We start from the raw sequence: 20,714 nt of genomic DNA, 5'->3' as shown, positions 1-20,714 counted from the left end.
TGAGCAAGGTTGAGACTGACATTGGTGAACTGAAGGAAACCATGAAGCAAGTGCTTCACAGCAATGCGGAAATAAGGGAGATGTTGCTCAATTTCCGAGGGAAGGAAGCTGTTCACAATGCAAAGGTAAGCAAAAGCAATCAGTACACATGCTTCACACAGTTCACAGAGGTTACTTGAAGATGAAATATCGTACCAGGTTAATGTATGTGTTTGTGTGATTAGGTGGAGTCCACTGAAAGAAATTGTAACATTAACATATCCTCCAGCATTGGTGAACTGAAAGGAATGCTGAACGAACTGGTTGCAGCTATATTGTCTGGGAAACAACCGTTTACTGAACAGACACACATTGCTGAAATGAAGCAAATGATGCAGCAAGTGCTGGCAGGTTTATCGGAAACAGCACAATTGGCTCGCTCAGAGGAAAAGGGTGTTGACCCTACCATGGGAGTCGAGTTGCATGATGGCGGCGTGGTCTTCCCAAATTATTATGGTAGCCCAAATGAGGGTAATGTTCAAGATTTACAGGGGGTGGATTGGGAGGACAATTATGTGAATGGAATGTTGTCCAATGAGATAATTGATATGCACGTTGGACAGTTGCGTACCGTCCAAGAAGTTGGGGACATGCACAACAACCGTCGCCTTGCGTTGGAGGAAACATACGCAAGCGAAGAAAGCAAATCTCTTTCAGTTCAGTTTCTGTCCATGAGGAACGTTGCAAAACAGAGTTTATCTTCATTTGATGATTTGCAAACCTTGCCACCAATGCGAGGAGAAGCAGACAATGTGCATCCTTCTGCTGGTAAGGTTGCCCAAACATTGGGAGCGGGACAAATTGTAACAGCCACACGAAAGGGAAGAGGAAGAGGAAGAGGAAGAGGTGTTGAAGCGACAGACATAGGGGATATGCATTCGTGCAACGATAGCAAAATAAGTACTCGACTTACTGCCGAAAAATTCCCAAGTCGCCACATCACTTCACCTTTCGTATGTTTCATTACCAATTGATGCCGACAGCATTACTGATCATAATAGAACCATTATTTGTGTTGTATTTTAATATTTGTCATTCTACTGCAAGTTTGCAGTAACAAATGTTGTACAATTGTCTTACAGATTTCGGACAAACTCCTGTCCAAACTGCACAGGTTGGACAAGCGGTTCCGTTCAGAGGTTAGACATCGCTTCACCAATTTTAGATGCATAAGGATGTGTTATGTACTTTGCAAATCACATTTCTGAACAGTGGTGAGTTAGTTAATTGTTTATATTAATAGGAGGAGTTGATGTTACTTGATTGTTTATATTGATAGAAGGACTTGATAACACTGGAGAGCAGAGAGGTTTTATCAGCGGCCCAAGACGAAGTTGTTGACTCTGTACTTGACGACAGAAACAATGAAAGGTACGGATGAGTTTAGTACTCGCAATTAACCTGTTCCGTAGTATTTGTGAAATAAGTTTGAATTCCACAATTTTCATGTGTCGTGCTATGTTTATTTGATTCTTGTAGGTATCAGTTCTTTAATTTTTCATTCTCTATGATTTTGATGGGTTTATGATGGGTTTATGATGGGTTTATCCATGTCGTATGTAGGATTCTCTTTGAATTTAATGCAGTGGGCTACGGAAAGATCAGTGGCTAAATTTCCTGTCTGAAGTTTTCTTCTTTTGGTCTTATCCTGCACACATGTACCTATTGGGAAAATTGCAAACCACTGATATTTTCACAAAAATATTTACACATTCATGGAAACCTTTATAATTTTAATTATGAAACTTAATAAAGTTTACCAATGATTTGCAAATTTTTTTGAGAACTTATAATGAAGTGCAATTTTCCCTACCTATTTTCTTCTACTCTGCTTACATTTTCCATTTTGATCATTTTGGGATATTGTTGGCTCCAGTTTGTAAAAAACGTGTTTCTTTTTTTTTAACTTGCTGACCTGTAAATGAGCATTTCAATTTTCACATATTATTTTAGCAAATACTATTGGACATGTCATGAGTTGTAATATCTAAAACTTTGTCTTTTCATTTTGTTTTTTAAAAACTTAAAACTAATCTTCATTGGATTGGAGCCTAGTAGAATCAGGAATATCTGCCATAGTTGTACAACAGGAAAAACTAATCTTATGTTGTAGAGTTAAGCCAGATACGTTTAAGTTTTACTAGGCTGTAGGTTGCTTCTTACTGATTGATGTATACGTTTTATGTAGGGACATTGTCGTGTCTATGAATCTGCATGAAATGCCTTGCGAATGTGCTACGCGACGTGACATGCGCACGCTGAAACCAGGGGCATGGCTATCCGACACTGTAAGTCGTGGCATCTGACAATGTTATTTCCACTATATTTGCATGATGGACATATCCATGTAGGGACATTGTTATTTCGTATTACATTTAAACAAATGGCAAACCTTATTTCGCAAGTTGCCTGGTCTGTTACAATGTTCCAGCCAATCAACTTGGTCGCGGTTCAATTGACTAACGGACAGCGGCAAGTACACAAAGACGGTAGGCATACTGTGTGGTTCTTTCCAGTATATTTGTCGGTAAGTAAGTGTTTTAGGTCGGTTGTGTATTGCAGAAGACATATTTTCAGAAAACTTTGGCTGACTGAACTTTACACACTAAACATGCAGACTTTGATACTAAATCAAAAAACTCAACCTCTGAACCATGAAAATATGGTCAAATCATATTTTGGACATGACAGATATACTGGGGTGCTTGATGCATGTGAGAAGGTAATATGAATGTCCATCCCATTGAAGCGAGTAGATTTAATATGGACGTCGGTAATATGAATGTCGATCCCATTTACTTGAATGTCAATGTAAATATAAAAGTCCGTACATGTTCGCATGCCCTCTAAACAATGTCTTCGCTTGTGTTTATGTTTATGTGTAGATTTACATGCCTTTCAATTATCGAGGAGTACATTGGGTGTGCCTAAAAATAGATATGGTAGACCGTGTGGCGTACCTATTTGACTCATTGGCATCCGCCACACTGGACACCAACAAGCTGAACACAGCAAAAATGTTGGTATGTCGTGCTGAATTTCACAAATCTACTTCCACACTGTCACATCCTTCACATAAACTAACCGTCTCATTCTGCAACAGGTTCAAACAATGCATGCCTTACTGCAACTACAATTTGGAAATGAATATGCTGTAGACATGCGTACCTTTGAGGTGCGCATGTTAGAACAAAGGCCATTACAACAGCTGGACGAGTAATCCACAAACCCTGCATCACATTGACTTCACTCTTGAATCACTCATTTAACGAACCTGCTTATATTTTACGAGAGACTGAATGTTACATTTCATTTGTAGCACTTTCGACTGTGGGATGTTTGTGATCAAGTACATGCAGCGGCCTGATATACCCAGCGGTCCACACAAGGTACATTGTACCGCTTAATTTCCAATTGCGAAATAAATCCGTTTATTCCCTACCGCTGTAACCGTACCTGATTTGTGTTATTCGCTTTCTGTACATAGTTTCATCCTTCTGTGCGCCGGAAGTTGGTGCTTGACTTCGTTATGGATGTGAACAATACAAAGATGGGCGAGTATCGTTCGTGCATGTGATTGATTGCAATTACAACAAATAGTGCAGCGATTTTATCATGGCCTGCCAGTACGAGTGTAATTTCGATGCCCAACCACAACTGGATTACTGCATCAGCTTGTCGTGACAACTTTTTAGGTCGCAGCTGTGATAATACTAATTTCCCACGCGTATTGATTGTACACATAATTCCAATGTTTGGGACTCGAACAAACGAGGGAAAGTAGTCATGTTTGTTTGGTTTTATCGTGGCCTGTACGTAATGTGATACACATAATTCCAATGTTATGGGTACAGTACAGAACAAACAATGCAATGTCATATTTGCCCAAATGACTATACTAATGTTTGTCCAGTGCAATGTGATATTTGTCCAACAAACAATGCAAATTGAAAGTAGTAATGTTTGTTCGCTTTTACCACATGAATTATGTTTGTTCGATTTTTTTTAATGCCATGATTTTGTCCAAAACAAAGCAAAAAAAAGCCCACAGAAGAAACAAATGGCGGTGACTATAATGCACTTTGAAGGGGAATTGATTACTTCATAAAAATGCACAAACGGTGAAAAATTGCACAAAAAATAAAAACAACCATACAACAGACCATTAAAAACACAGATTATTGATATTCAATTTTTTTTTTTTGTTCAGCAAAACAAAAAACTGTATTGATGGAAAAGCACATACAAGGTGTCAATGATACATCAACAAAGAGGAGGTTGGAGACCAACGAAGAGAAACAAAAACAGAAGGAAAACAATAACAATGTAACTCCAAGCCCATCCTCACAAAACCACATAATAGGGCAACCAGATGAAACTCCAAGGCAGCATGAACAAACTTCAGACCATACAGCCACCATTGAGACTTGAGCCTGAACCTTCAACCTCCATTGAGACTTGAGCCTGATCCTTCAACCTCCAAAAAAAAAAAATTAGTACAGCAGCAGACCAACAATTACAACAAGGCCCGCAGCAGACCTCCAATAACTTTCCCCAATCCAACAGCAGACTTCCAATACAGCACACCAAAACATCATTCAAACAATTGCAAAAAGGCCAATATGCAGCAGCAGACTGAAGCCTATTCGTTGATCCCATATAGCAGCAGCAGAGTACATATATAGCAGAGCAGATTTGAAGCACAGCAGAGCAGCAACCAGAAATGAGCATGCTTGACCCCATAAACTAAGCCAGAGCAACAAGCCAAAAATAAGGCAAAGCATAGCAACATTGAAGCACAGCAGAGCAAAAGTAGCCACCAAGAAGATATGGTAATACCACAGACTGACCAAAATCCTGCATACCACAGCTTGACCAAACTCCTGCACCCCAGTTTCAAAAAACACCAAACACCACCCCCTAAATGAGACTTTGATACTATCCAGAATACAATATATGTCGTCCACTGAATACTGTAGGCCTCTATAACTTTGCTTACAGCAAAGTGCAACCCTCACTTTCACCATCTCAGCCAATTCAGGCCCATCAACAATCTTATCATTAAAAAGGCAATCATTCCTACCTTTCCAAATCATTCCTAGGTGTGCAATACAAAAGAATACATATATAAACTAGCCTAGGATTTGGGGAACAGAACGCCTAGAACACCCCACTCTGATTGAGCATCTGCCAGCATGGCTTGGGCTTGGTCCAACTCAGCTTTAGTTGTCTGAATGGATGCAGAACGATGTCTAATTTGGGAGAGCATCATCCTTGCTTCTTGATTAAGCTGGTCGTGTTGCTGCTGCAAATGAGCCTTTCTTTGCCGGACAGAGGCAAGTTCTGCCATGAGTTTGGCTTCCTCAAGTTCAAGTGCTGAGTGTTGCTGAAGAATGGCTGCAGAGGTCTGCTGGCTGAGTTTGAGTGAAGTAGATATGGTGTGGGCTTCGTTTAGGAAATCCTTATTGGTTTGAATATCCTTCGAGCAAGTCTGAACCATCTCTGAAAGGGTTGGCCATTCTGTGATGATCTTGGCCAATTGCTTTAGTTGAATGGGGTTGAAAGGATTAGGGGAGAGGTTTACAACAGCAGAAAGACAGGCCAAGGTTTCATCAGGTTTGTGGAGAATGATTTCTTCAACTGGGGTGTTAATGAGGTTGATGAAGGTGGTTAAGGTTTGTTGAGTTTCAGCATCAAACAGATGTAGCCTTTGAGGCAATGGGGATATTTCGTCTAGATCTTGTTGAAGAATAGAAACTTCGGCCCAAATATCCTGGCATGGACCGACGGCCTGTGAACATTAATAGTTTGGTGAGAATATATGCTTGCAAGTAATAAAGAGTAAATAGGATGAGGTTGGAAATGGTAGTACCTGTCCTGATAACGTGCACGCAGACGGTTGGCCTTGTTCAGCTGTGGTTGTCGCATGAGGACGAGTTGTTTCTGGTACTGATGAGATGGCAGCATCAGCGCCTTGAGGGTGTTTCTCTGGTTCTGCTAGCAGGGGAAAGTCATGAGGACCTTCAAGTTCTGTCTCGCCCATTGGTCGTGGAGATGAGTCCTGTATTATGTCCATCCCTGTAAATTGGAGAACAATACCAGTTACTTAAAGAGAAGTTTTTTTTTCCCAAACGAACAGTAACATTTGTATTTCTATTTACCTTGGTTGTGGTGAACTTCTGGTTGAGGGGATTTTGTGTTGTCATCTGTTGGAGAGGATTGGCTGTTGATTGAAATGTCAAATTCAATCCTCTGAGATTCTTTGTTTGACGTTTGGGAATTGGAGGGGTTGGATGGTGATGGTTGAGGGCTAGAGACAGAAGGGACAATGTGTTGAGGAGAAGTGGAAGGATGTTGTGATGCAGACTGTGTGGATTGCTGTGGCAAAGACTGTGAAGCAGGTTGTAAGGGAGTTTGTTGCGATGCTTCAGGTGGTGGTGGAGTTGGTTGTACAGTGGGTTCTGTGGGTACATTACTGATTGGACTGGGAATTTGATGAATGTGTTGAGGAGAAGTGGAAGCATCGTCATCATCAGCAGCAGCAAGGAGTAATCTCCTTCTTTTTCTCTGCACAAAAGTAAGTGATCAGTCGGGCGTGAATGCAAATTCAGATGCTGTAAATATGTAAAGTGAAGGCTTACTTGGTAGAGCTGCCCTGAAGGATTTGATGTTGTTTCGCCAACCATTTGGCTGAGAGGGATATCCCACTCACTTAGGTCTGTGCTTAGAGCAGGAGCAGTGGAAGGCTCTTCTCTCTTCTTCGCCGTGACCTCTGTCTCAGCAGGGGTACGGGTGGTAGCTCCTCTCTGTGCTTGTGTCTGCGCGGCTGCGAAAGAGTCTGCCATTAATTTCGGAACTGAGGGGGTGTTTGTCTGAGTAGTTGCATCCATTGGATCCTTGCCTTTACGTTGGTCCCTAACCAATGGTTCAGCAGCAGGCACAATTTTGGCTGTCAAGGGTTAAACAAGTTAGTGTTGTAGAGAAAAAAACAAAACAAATTGCATGACACAGTCAGGGATATGAAGTATATGAAGGAAGGATACCTGTAGCCTTAAGCTTGGAAGGCGAGGATATGCGGCCCTGAATATGAATACAAGTATCGTTAAGGCAGCTTTCAAGTGGCTTGCAGAAAATAATGGCAGTCATAAGTCCCCACCAATGGTCAAAAGCAGCCGAGCAGTCCGAAGCAGGTTTGAAGAAGAAGGGGCCAAAATCTTGGAAAAGTTTGGTGTTCTCTGTCAGAATGGATTCAGCTTGTGTAGGATCTTTCAAGTGGATTCTGGACCCAATCTCCTCATGGATGGTTGGGTGGAAATAAGGATAAGGGATAGCCTGGGAAAGACCAAATTGCCTGGACCATTGATTGGGACAGTATGTCTCAAAACTGCAGCTGGATAGCTTGGCGGAGGATATGGAACAGCCAACCAAGACATGTCTACAGGTGAGAATGTGTCTCCAACTCTCATTTTGTTCTTGGACTTGCTCATTGTGTAAATCAGAAGGGTCTGTGAAGAGGAAGCGAAGTCTACTGGAGGAGAATTCAAAGTTTTGAAATGGCATGTACAGGTTGGAAGGTCTCTGGGAAGGAAGGTTGTAAAATATGGTAAGATGATTTGTGAAAGTGAGTTTTGAATGGCTGTTATAAGTGAGCAGTTGCTCAGCATAGGAGTGGCAAACAGGTTTCAAGGTGTTAGGTGGTGGGGGTCGTGCCTCAGGGAAATAGGCATACAACCAGGCCTGGAAGAGCCAGAAGGGGCCACCACAGTTGCCAGAAATCTTCTTGTCGACAAAGGAAAATAGGGCCTTGTAAAGGGTGGCAAGAAGATAAGGGGCTAAAGCCATAAGTTGGCCGTCTTGCATACACAAGGCAAGGGGGAGGTATTCTTTCGTGATCTTGTACCCAGGGACACAAAAAAGAAACTCACAAAGCCAAAGTAAGTAAAAAGCAGTTCTTTCTTTGTCATCGACAGGGGAACCACGCTTGCCTTGGTATTTTTTGGCAAAATCTGTATAGCACATGTCAGTGTTTAAAGTAAATGTCACTTTTGGAGGCTCAAGGAGAGCATGAATTGGATTGCCCAAGATTGGCAGACCAGTCAAGTGAGCTACATCTAAGATGGTAGGGGAAATCATACCAAAATTGAGGAGTAGGGAGTTACTAGACTGCGACCAAAAGCATGCAGCAGCAGCAATCAGCCCTTTCTCCACGTCATAAATTTTAGTCGACAGTCTAATTGCTTCAGCAATGCCCTGGTGCTTCCATACTTCGGCGTCGTGACCTTCAATTCTCCTGGCCCAGCTTCGCCAATCAGAGTCTGGTGACCTCCACCCTCTGAGTGGGTTTTTGCTGACATTCCAGTTAGTCCACTTGAGTCCAGCTTGGTTGAGAAGAAGGTTCTCACCATTACCAAGGGGATAGTATGGAGCTAGCTCGTCTGGGAAGTAAGACGCGAAGGTAGGGCCTAGAGTAGCCTTAGCGACAGAGCTTGGGCTGGGCAATAGGGTTGCAGCAAATTTTAGAGGAGCGATAAGTGCTCTGATAGGGTCCGGGAAGCGGAGTAGGTCTTCATTGTTCTCCTCAGATGGAGATGGTTGAGATTTTTTCGGTGCCATGGCTTAGGGTTTTGTGGTGCTCTGGTTTTGAACGGCAATGGTTGAGAAGAAGGAGTACAGTCTGGGGAGTTCGAATCAGAGGGAAATGAAGTGGTTTGAAGTTGAAAGGGTGGGTCTTTTATAGCTTATGATGGGGCCAGTATATTTAAAAGCTCTTATATTGGGCTGTACTTTATGCTTGTTTTGGGCCCAAACAATGGCCCCCTCGTTGAAGTTAAATATCATATGACTTGGACCCCCATGACCCCCTCTCTCTCTAATTGGCCACTTTTTTTTTTTTTTTTTCAATTTCTTATTTTTTTTCCTTCTCCAAACAGCAGCCCCCACGTGTGTGTGTGTGGGGGGGGGGTGGTGGTGATTGGGGGGGTCTCAATCACTTCCGCAATATTTAACTTGAACATGGGGGCCATTGTTTGCACCAAGTTTTGCCAGTCTCTGTCGACAGATGGTCCACTTAATCGAGGGCATGTGGCCAAGTCTGAAGGAATGTCCACGACCTGAAAGTGGGCTCTCTGCATGTGGGTCACCTAGAAGTGATAGGGGAAGTTTTTACCACCAGTCACGGAGTTAGCGGGCACACTTTCAGGAGGAAGCATGAGACAAAGCAGGAGCCTTGCTCTGTCGACAGAAGTTTAAAACAGTTGGTGGCCATGAAATAAACACAAGAAAAGGGAGCTCGACAGATAGAAGTGGAGGTTTAGTATTGATATCCGTATACTGTTTTTGTGGCCCATCATTGCATGATCCTACACGTCTACACCATAACTGCCACTGTAACTGCCCCGACTTCGAATCTTCAAGTCCACTCTGCCAAATATTGACTCTTCCCTGTCGACCTTCCTTTTCACCATTGTGGGGCATGTCCCTCATCATTATGAGACAAAAATCGACAGAATATTGTCCACTAAACACAACCACAGTCCTTGCAAACTGGGTCAATGAACCGCAACACTTGGCCACTCACAGTTACTGCCCCTGACTATGAATCATCAAACTCTGCCAAATATTGAATTTTCCCTGTAATTTAATCAAAATATATTCAATGTCGGTAAACTTGAAAATACGTTTGAAATAACCTTTTTCTGTATTGTAATGACTTAAACACAATTGTTGTCCTACATTTTACGTAACGAAAATACACAACTTGTTTATATCAAAAACAAAATATACATCTCGGGTTTATAATCCAAAAAATGGGAACTACTTTTTTTTTAAAAAAAGTTCACTCATATTTTCACCTACATTCTGATTGGATATTAGATTAAAAATTCCTCTTTGCACCTATTTTTCCCACATCCTCCCAACAGCTGCTCCATTCAACTAACATTGAATCTTGCATGCCACCTGACTTACACGCTGGAGCAGTTACTGGCAGTGCTCATGGATTTAGTGGCCACCCTCCAACAGGAAACATGAACGAATTGGGAGTCTGTATCTGTCGAGGAAAGGCTAAAAGGACCTGGGCACAGGTGGTAACTTCAATTATATGCACTTCGACAGGTGGCAACTTACTTTCTACATTGTAACTTCTGTGTAGTTTTTTCCCTTCTACTTTCTACTTTGTTACAAACAACACAACAACACAACAACTTACTTTCTACTTTCTACTTTCTACTTTGTTACTTTCTACTTTGTTACCATCACTTCATCGAAAGAAGTCTTCATCCATTTCAGGCATTTGAACCAATACCACAATTACTTGATTTTCTTCTTGAACTTGTCAACTTTAAATTACTGCTTCGTTGCTGTCCATATAGGCCCACCATAATTTTACTAACAATAAACCCATAGTAAACATTAAATAATTTCACAACTCCTGTTCGTAACTCGTAATTCATATACCGATCGGCATGGAGATAAAGTAACGAGTTCGTTGGGTTACTTTCTCCAAGTAACACCCAAAATTAACTGCCACTTGGATTATATACAAAATGCATGTGCTGGTATGTAATTTTGCAAACCCACTTGGACAAAATTCGTATTTTACTCGAAATATAATACTAATTTACAGACACAAGTCATAACAAATCAATACGAAGCGAAACACATCGTTAGTTGATAAACCACACCGCAAAAAAACCCTTCAGTTAGATCCAACCAAATATGGAACAGAAACAAGCAACCCGCAATAGGAATCTTGGAATACAGACATAAGCCAATTTCCCACCCAAAACAACACACAGACAACCCATATATATCTCACCTCACCTTCAGTTAGTTTTGAAAATGACAAGTCACTGCAAACACAAATGACAACATCACTCTAAATAATATGGGAAATTTACAACTCGTGGCCTTGTACATAAGTAACGTTGTGCCATTTCCTGGCATTGTACATAACCAATTATTTACACGTTACGTACAGCAATCCGTGCAAAATGAAAACTACATACATTATTTCCATGTGTTTTCAATAGCTAAGGGAATAAGTAAATCATACAAATTATACAATTACCTGATTCACCTCATCAATTGTGTTCGAATCATTTTTCCACACTGCTGCTTCAACACTACCGTATTGGCCCACAGGCTGCTTGGAATCAGGAGAAACATCAAAAAATAGTCGCCGTTGCTTAATGTGCGGTGTACTTGGATCCACCAACCCAGTTTTGCAGCGAACGGGCAATGACTCCGCATTGTACTCACGGTCAGTTATGTGGGGTGTATCTGCATCTGAGTTATTACCCACTGTTCGGCTAAACCGAACCTTAGGACATGTTCGCTTTGTGTGCCCAATGCATTTGCAATTCCCACATTTTCTTGGTCTTCGACAGTTGGACGAGGCCCGTCCTGGGTTCCCTTTTGTCTTCACAACATCAGGATCTTCTACTCCAAATTGTCGACAGAATGAATGTTTCCCTTTGTCTCCATTCCCACCGTTCAAATTCCTCTCATATAACTCCTTCATCCGGGTCGTCATTGGAAGACATGCATCCCTAGCATCCTTGAAACCTTCCGTTGATTGCGAGGCATAGAAACACATTTCGTTGTAGGAAGAACACAATATCCCATACCGGGCCGTCTGTGTTGTAGTGCTATCAATTGAGGGTTGAGGCCATTGCTGGCCATCCTTGCTTGCAGCCCTTGTCCATCTATGCAGCACACAAGTTGGGGGAATTTGCGTTAAATTTTCAGCTTTCATAACACATATCATGTGGCAGCAAGGTAGCCCCAACGACTCAAACTTCATGCAAGAACATCTCATTGCAGCATCCATTGGACTGTGTGTTACTATCCATGATCTGTCCTTCACTCTGTACTTATGAATATAGTAGCATTTCTGACCATCCGGCAAAGGGAACACATCCTTCACATTCAACTTCCCCTCTTCTAAGATTTCATCACGGAACATTCTAAATATATTTCGGGTGAATAGCTCAGCTCCATGTCTCTCTATATCTCGCAATGGAGTAATCAATACCGGAAAAGTGTTATTTGTTTCAGCATCATCTCCAGCCTCGTTATACCTTATCCTTGCAAGAGCCCGATCATAGTGCCTAACAAATTCATATAGCTTCAATTTGTGTTGGAGGAAGGGATTGAAATAAGCATTCATACACTCCGAGCGCTGAGTGCTCTTCATCCCAGCAAAGAAATGTCCACGCATATATGCCTCAGCCCACATATGACGCTTCTCATATGTCTCCAACACCCAACTGTTGGTTTGAAGTCCAAATTCTTCGACCATTGTCGTCCAGCCATGCTCAAACTTTGTCTCATCCGTTTCCATGTCCATGCACTGCTTGAAAGCATGTGCAAAGCCACTTATGTGAACATTTGAAACAGCATTTTTCCCAAGATGCCAATTACATAATCGATGTCTTGCATCTGGAAATACTCTTCTGATTGCCTCTCGCATCGACTTATCCCCATCTGTCAGTACGGACACAGGTGCTTTATTGCCCATCGCCTCCATAAATGTTTCCAAAACCCATGTGTATGTCTCAATTGTCTCATTAGCTAGCAAAACACATGCAAATATCGTGGTCCTAAAGTGGCTAGTCACACCAGCCAACATGACAAACGGTTTCTTGTATGCATTGGTTCTGTAAGTTGAGTCAAATATCAACACATCACCAAACTTTGCGTAGTCGGCCCGCGATTTCGAATCTGCCCAGAACAGATTTTGTAACTTGTTATCGTTACACACATCATACTTGTAAAAAAAACGTGCATCAACATCAAGTTTTGCGCATAGGTAAACCAACGCACCCTGCGCATCACCATCCTCAACTTCTGCTCTACGTTCGGCTTGAATATGGTTGTGCAGATCCGTGCGGATGAAACCAACATTCTCATAAGACCCGGACTGATTTACCATATAGTCCATGATTTGGCTAGTCTTCACACCGACATTGCGCATAGCCATTGCTTGAGCTTTGTCACCGCTGTTTAAACTGCGATGTGACCTCAGATACATCACACAGTGTTGTTCCGCCAATTCATGGTTGTGGTCTGCGACGAAGTGAGTCACAACATACTTTCCCCCTTCACCAGCATCCGCATCGTACCGTATGCGAAATTGGGCTTTGCAACCTACTCTTGTTAGTGCCTTGGGAGCTCTACTCTTCTCAGCAACACGGTCCAAGTATTTTGGTAATCTCTGACCTTCCCTTGAACACAACCACAGCCTACTAACGACCTTTCCCTCTTTATTTGTGTTAAATCTGGATTTTCGTATACTAAATCCCTTGGCTTTAGCATACGCATTGTAGAAATCTTCTCCATCTTTGACCGAATCAAATTTCTGTTCCAGAATAGCACGTTCAACATCACCAACCATGTCATTGCGATGAGCATCGTCAACCATTTCTTTTTTCACATCGGCTCCGCCATCTTCAACGTTCATGTTGGTTGCTTCTTCATTGCTCGGACCAGCTTCGCAACCATGATCAGGTTCTGCCCGACTTTCATTCATCAAACGGATGTCATCTGCTTCATTTGGAATGTCATAACCATCACCTTCCCTTTTAACTTCCGCTGGGGCCATACTGCACATGACATTACTACCAACAATTACTTGATGACCGAAAATTGTTAACACAAACACAAACATGACATTTTCACACGGGTTACCTGTTTGTGCAAACACAAACACTCGCTTGAGAAACAGAAAGAGAAAGGTTAGCTGCCAATGGAGGGGTTTCCGTTGGAGCGAAGCGTAGAGCGGTTGAAGTTAGGATGGGGGTTTAGTTGAGGGAAAATAGCTGAAGTGAACGGGCCAGAGAGACAGAGAGGGAGACAGAGAGAGGGACACAGCTCCATACCTCATATCTAGTTCGAGAGAAGGGCTTCACTTCAGCAATGGAACCAACACAGCCTTCTAGTTACGTTGTTGTTGGAAATCGCCCGTTATACTGTTCCCTACAGAGCTTCGCCAATGGAACGAACCCAACAGGGGCTTCTCCCTGTAATGGAAATCAACGGTTACACTGACTCAACCTTACACAGAGAGGAGAACAGAGAGAGATAGAGACGAAATACAGAGAGTGAGTGGGATGCAATCATGCAAATACAAGCATTAACCGGTTGCCCCGGTTTCAACTTTTTCAGGATTAAACAATTCAATGGTCTTGATCAATTATTGTAATCTAACGGCTAACAATTGGGTTGCATATGGTGTGCAACCTTAAGGGGGTTGCACACTTAAGCATGACCCTTTTAGTTATAATTACAATATGGGATTGGCTACCCTTCGATTCGTGATCAAATTGAATGGTGTTATTAGATTCAAGAGAGCTCATCATAGGTCCCGTTTTAATAATTCGAACCATTCAATGTGTAGAACTCATCGAATACTATATGTCTGTAAAAATTCACATTGATTGGATATCGATAGTTATTTCATCGGATCAAATTTGTGTCAACTGTTTATTTTTTCACCGTCCATTTTTTTAAGGCGAATTATACTAACAATCTCTATAGTTTGGGGCTCGTGTCACTTTAGTTACTTTTCAATTGTGACACATTTGACCTTGAATTATGAATCTTATTTCAAATAAGGACAATTAAAGACACCATTGCTCAATTTAAGGGCAAATCATTAATTTGACAAAATATAAACTAATTTGACAAAAATAAATATCAAAAAAATATTTTTAAATTTTTAAAAATTATTTCTATCCACCAAATATAATTATGTAAAATTGATAAATCTTTTATATATTTATTTATTTATTTATTTATTTTTACCAAATTAACTTTTATTATATGTTTGGATAATAATCATGTAATGGTTGGTTTTGTTTTTTTTTTTTTTTGATGCCTTTTGATGATTATTATGTAATAAATTGTTGTATTTGTTGTTAGAAGATATTTTTGGACGATTATTATGTAATGGATGATTATTAGACTTTTAATATGTAATCAATATATTAAACATATGAAACGTTTTTTATTTTGGATTTTTTGATTTAATAGATTAATTTAATAATGATATCAAAGTTGTCTTCATAGGCCCATTTTGGAAAAATAGAAACTAATTTAACGAAAATAAAAACAACCACCTATTACATGATCATCATTCAAACATATATTAAAAGTTAATTTGTTAAAAATAAATAAATATGTAAAATATTTATCAATCTGATATAATTTTATCTTTGGCGGGTATAAATAATTTTTAAAAATTAAAAGATTAATTTTTTGATATTTATTTTTGTCAAACTAGTTTATATTTTGTTAAATTGACCACTTTACCATTGAAATTAAATAATGGATTTTCAATTGCCCTTATTTGAAACAAGATTCAAAATTAAGGGTTAAATGTGTTGCAATTGAAAAGTCAGTGACTAAATTGACACAAGCCCCAAACTATAGGGACCGTTAGTGTAATTCACATTTTTTTTATACAAAATTAATTTGATCACGTAGCTATCAATATCCAATCAACATATTTTTTTTACAAGTATATAGTACTTAACAAGTTTTACAAATTGAAATAGTTCAAATTATTAAAACAAAACCCGTGGTAGGCTCTTGTAGGCCTAACAATACCTTCCGGTCCGATCACGGACCGGAGGGAAGCCAAACCCTTACTACATTTCATTTACAACAATGCTGCTATGTACATTCAAATATTAAGACTAAAGGATGAGCTTGGTGGATGAAATGTTTTCTTATTAGGTGTAATGGTTAGATTCAAGTATGTTAGGTTGAGCAACTTCAATAGCAAATGTTATTATAATTTGTCATTGTTATAATTTAACAATAAATAATAGTAAATTGCCAAATTATGCCAATAGTGTTCCAATGGTCATTTGTCATTTTGGCAGACCATTTCACCAAACGCACAAAAAAAGAAACATAGAAATTGGTCCATTGAACGTCCAGTGGACCAATTTTTGCGTTTCTTAGACACAAGTTTTGACATTTTTGAAATATAATAGCTGCTATAAAGTGCCATTGGAGCACATTGTATTGGAAGAGCTGCCCAAATTATGGCAATAGTAACCATTGGAGCCCCTCTAAGTTTTCATTCTCCTAATTCACTTCTCCAAAAAAAAAAAAAAAAAAAAATCAAAAATCAAAAATCAAAAATTTCCATAATAAAAAAAAAGATTTTTTTTCAAAGTATTTGTTTAAATATAATTCAGACAATAAAATAAATCTAAAATAATTTATTTTCTCAAAATTTCAAAAATTACATCTACATACTTTCAAAAAATGCACTGCAATTATAAAAGGAAAAATAACAACGTAGTGGTAATAGGAAAAAAAAAATACAAAATCATGAAAAAATATAACATTTTAATTCTTAAAGTGTATAAACTTTATAACTGATTTGTTACCAATATGTTGTTATTTTCCCATTATAAAATGAGGCACATATTTTTAAGGTTTGCACATACTCCTTATTAATCCCCAAAAAAAATAAAAAAAATAAATAAATAATCCTTCATTTATTTCTGTGCAAATAACTGTGATGTGGCCATTCTTAACAACAACAACAAAAATAAAATAACACCCCCATGTAGGACCACCCTGTGCCCTAACCATCGGGTATTTATTTATTGACTTTGAGACAATTATCATTAGGATTTTCTCAATCCTGCCTACGAATAATGGGACTGTAGAATTGGGCCACTACTTTTGATTACATAATTATTTTTGGGCCCAATTGGAATCTGAAACGAATATATATGAATTTGCTAAAGAATAATGCTAGGGAGCTGTATTGTAGCAGCTTTGCTTCGTGACTCTAATGGGTGCCTAGTGGAAGGATTGGTTCACGAGATTGCTATTCATTCTGTAGCCCAAGGGGAGGCTCTAGCCATTAGGGTCGCCTCTCTAATGGCTCTCTCCTCGAACCTTACTAGGGTGGTTATTAGCGTACGGTGCAGCCCATTGTATAGCTCCAGCTTCTTATGAAGGATCTCTTCTTTGTTTTTGGGTTGCATTGTATTCCCCCTGATGCTCTGGCTTTAATTTTGAATGAGTAATAGTGATGGTTATTGTGGGAATATATTTTCTGAGCATCAACACGTGGTTAAGGTGATGCCGACGTGTTAGCCGAGGTGCCACGTGTCCTGGTCATGACGCCGAGGTGATCTCGGCGAGGCCGAGGTTACCTCCGAAGATATCGGAATCCGAAATAAGCGGATAAGGCACAAGAGTCCTAGAAAGGGGAAAGACTACAATTGGAAAAGGATAAGACTCTAAGGGAGTTTATCCCAATCCTACTGGGGGTCCAAGATTAATAGTAATCCTAAGTCCATTAGAGCTAGGCTCCTGTTAGGACAAGGATTGAGTTAGTTATAAAAGAGAGGCACCCCCGTGAGTCTAAGGTACACAATTTATATTCTGATTAGTGAGATTAGCACTATTAATTATCTTTGAGAGATATACTGACTTGATCGTCAGAATGCCCTCGAGTGGACGAGCCACCGCCAGAATCTTCTCTTTCTGTTGCAGGTCAGCCAGGTGTCATCTATTCTGCCAGTGTTCTCTAGCTGAATACTGAGTTGGTAGTATGGTCAGAAAATTACTCACACAATTTGGCACCGTCTGTGGAAAAGAAAAGAGAATAGATGGCCAGTAACGGACAGAAGGAAAAGATTGGGGACGACACTCCTGCTGGGAGTAGGAGACCTATTGACCTTGATGTCGAAAGAGACGAATGCAACGCAGAAACTCGTGACCAGAATCACGGAGTGAAAGACGTCGGCCAGACTGGCAACGCACCAAAGAAACCAGATCGAAGTGGATACTACACGAGGACGACCTCCAGGTATGGAAGGATAGGTACCTGCGGAGGGACGAAAAGGTAAAAGAGATGGCAAACAAATTGGCAGACCTGCAGTCAGTCGGCAATTTCATGATGCAAAATAACGTCATGCAGCCACCGTTCCCGTTGCAAGACACGCCGATTCCAGCGGCCAATGCCCAGAAAGGAGGGCAGAAAACAATCCCCGTAGCCCCTCAGCACAACGGGAGTGAAAGATACTCTCACCGACCTTCTAGGGAAGTCGGACGAAGAGAGTCAAGAAGAGAAGAATCACGGAGGACGCATCGCACAAAGGAGGCAGACCCCAAAGGACATCGGCATGTTCAGGGGCAAGCGCTATGATTCGACACAACTCATGGAGAAGGGTCAAAGAGGACTCACCACGAAGCTGAAAGTAGTGCATCAAAAAGACTGAAAGCAGGAGATAGCCGAGCTCCTGGGCGGACAAAGGAGGACTTAAGAGTTTACCTCAAGAGGAAGCAACAGAATGCCTACGCCGAGGTAACTTCCTCAGATAAGTCGAGGACACCATTCTCGGTGGAATTGGACAAGTTTAAGGCGCCGAAGAGATTCAGTATGCCGAGATTTCAAATATACAATGGTAAGTCAGACCCCAACTTCCACGTTGAATTTTATTTGAACTCAATGACATTGTATAGTGGGAACGAGCCGTTGCTCTGCAAAGTGTTCCCCTCATCCTTCGGGGAGATTGCATCAGATTGGTTCCACAAACTACTAAAGGGAAACGTGAAGACTTGGGAAGGCCTGGCCGAGATGTTTGTGGCTAGGTTCGTGACAAACAAGCTGCAGCCATTAAGGGTGGACCAAGGTTCTGAAAAGCGGTTGCAGTCGTCGTAACGGTGGCGGTGGCGCGGTTGCGGTTACGGGGTGTAAAGACCGTAGCGTAACGGTTGCGGTAAACGAAATCGTGAATTTTTTTATTTTTTGCACAATTTGAAAAAAACTTACCGATACGCATATTTTTTTTCCATGATCATATTTATTTGGTTTAAAATAAATATTGATCAATTTTTGTAAAATTTTAAATATGATCCAATATATTTCATATTTTTAAATCACTATAAACTGAGTTTTTTTCATTTTATTTTAATAATTAATGACTTTATATTATACAAAAAATCAATCACTAACTATTATATATAAGATAAATAATGACAAAAATAAGAGAATAAATAAGAGCCTAAATATATATATATATATATATATATTTTAACCAAGCCAAATAGATAATGACCATACTTATTATTATTATTATTATTATTATTATTATTATTATTATTATTATTATTATTTTCAAACAATATATAGATAGACACATACAAACAAAATGGTTGAGTGATAGCAGGTGAATAAAATAGCATAGGTCTTACAGTTTCAACAAATCAATAACATGTTCTTCATCTTCCCTCTTTTCTCTCTCTATCTTTTGCTCCTCCATTTTCTTTCTTTATCTTCCCTCTTCTCTCTATCCCTCTTTCCCCATTTTCAGCTTTTTTTTGTATGTTTTTTCGAAAGAAACAGTTTGAAACTGTTACGTAACGGTGCGTAACAGGCCGTTACGGCTGTTACGGCACCGTTACGACCGTTACGGCACCGTTACGACCGCTACGGCAACCGCTATGGTCGACACACCCGTGAATCTCAATCACACTGCAAAAGCGGCCGTAACGGGTGGCGGTAACCACCAAAACCGTTACGTAACGGTTGCGGCCGCTTTTTAAAATCTTGGGGTGGACGCATTGATGGCTCTGAAGATCAGTAAGGATGAAGGCCTTAGGGCCTATGCAAAAAGATACTATGAGGTGTTCAACCGAATACCCGAATGCAATCAAGAGGTGGCGGTCGTATCTTTCAAGAACGGCTTGAAAGACAATTGTCCACTACGAAAGTCTTTGGCAAAGACATTGCCAAAAAGTATGGAAGAGCTCATGGCGAGAATCGAGAAGTATGCTAGAGCCGAAGAAGACACGTCGGGAACTAAGGAGATAAAGCAAGAGAAAGGAAACGGCTCGCCGAAGCGAAGCCGAGGTAACAATGGATCAAGAAAACAAGAAAACAAGAAACAGAACTAAGGGCTGCACAGGCAGTGACAACTGTGTTCCGAATCCCAATTCACAAAGTCCTGGAACAAATTCGAAATCAACTCTATTTCAGAGCACCAGCAAGGGCTCTAGGAAAATTTATGGGAAGAAACCTTGGTAGGCATTGTGCTTACCACAATGAAGATGGGCATATGACTCAGGGCTGCAGAGCCCTGAAAACACACTTGGAAGACCTAGTGAGACAAGGCCATCTGAGAGACCTTGTTGACGAGGCCATGATGCAGGAAGAACAGGCAATATTGCCTCAAGCGCCAGCAGCTCCGCCTCCCCCACCACCACAACCTCAGGCAGGAGGACCTCGGGTAGTTAATGTGATTCACTCGAAGGTCAACGAGAACGAAATTAGGGGGGAGACCCAGAAGGTGAAGCACCTGCAACATGTCTACCAAGTTGGCGAGAAGAGACATCGGGCAGAGGAGTGCCAAGGACCAGTAGTGTCCTTTTCGGAAGCCGACCTTGAGATGGTGCAGCATCCGCATAATGACGCCTTGGTAGTATCCCTCCAGGTTGGGGAGTGCCAAGTAAAACGCATCCTGATTGACCAAGACAGCTCTTGCGACATCATGTACGTTCGATGTTACAAGGAGCTCGGCTTTCACCCAGACGATATGGAGCAATTTAATAGCCCAATGATCGGGTTCAATGGAACGCCGACATGGCCACTGGGAACAACCAGCTTAGAGGTGCAAGCAGGCACCAAGAAGATAACAACA

The 20,714-nt window shown here is 40.8% G+C and overlaps 1 protein-coding gene across 1 annotated transcript; it reads right to left on the bottom strand.

Moving 5' to 3' along the window:
- Positions 1-4,637: 4,637 nt before the first annotated feature.
- Positions 4,638-10,372, bottom strand: LOC114306688 (uncharacterized). Its single transcript, XM_082908024.1, has 6 exons — positions 7,083-10,372; positions 6,681-6,988; positions 6,201-6,606; positions 5,912-6,117; positions 5,209-5,830; positions 4,638-5,122 (listed from the first exon to the last, which is right to left on the bottom strand). The coding sequence occupies exons 1-6, from the start codon at positions 8,650-8,652 to the stop codon at positions 4,638-4,640; spliced, it is 3,597 nt and encodes a 1,198-aa protein (XP_082764150.1). The 5' UTR covers positions 8,653-10,372.
- Positions 10,373-20,714: the final 10,342 nt, after the last annotated feature.

Source organism: Camellia sinensis, chromosome 15, assembly GCF_055761805.1.
Source record: "Camellia sinensis isolate YWXY chromosome 15, ASM5576180v1, whole genome shotgun sequence".
NCBI classification, from domain to species: Eukaryota; Viridiplantae; Streptophyta; class Magnoliopsida; order Ericales; family Theaceae; genus Camellia; species Camellia sinensis.
The sequence above is the reverse complement of the archived record's forward strand: the minus strand, read 5'-3'. Positions and strand labels throughout refer to the sequence as shown.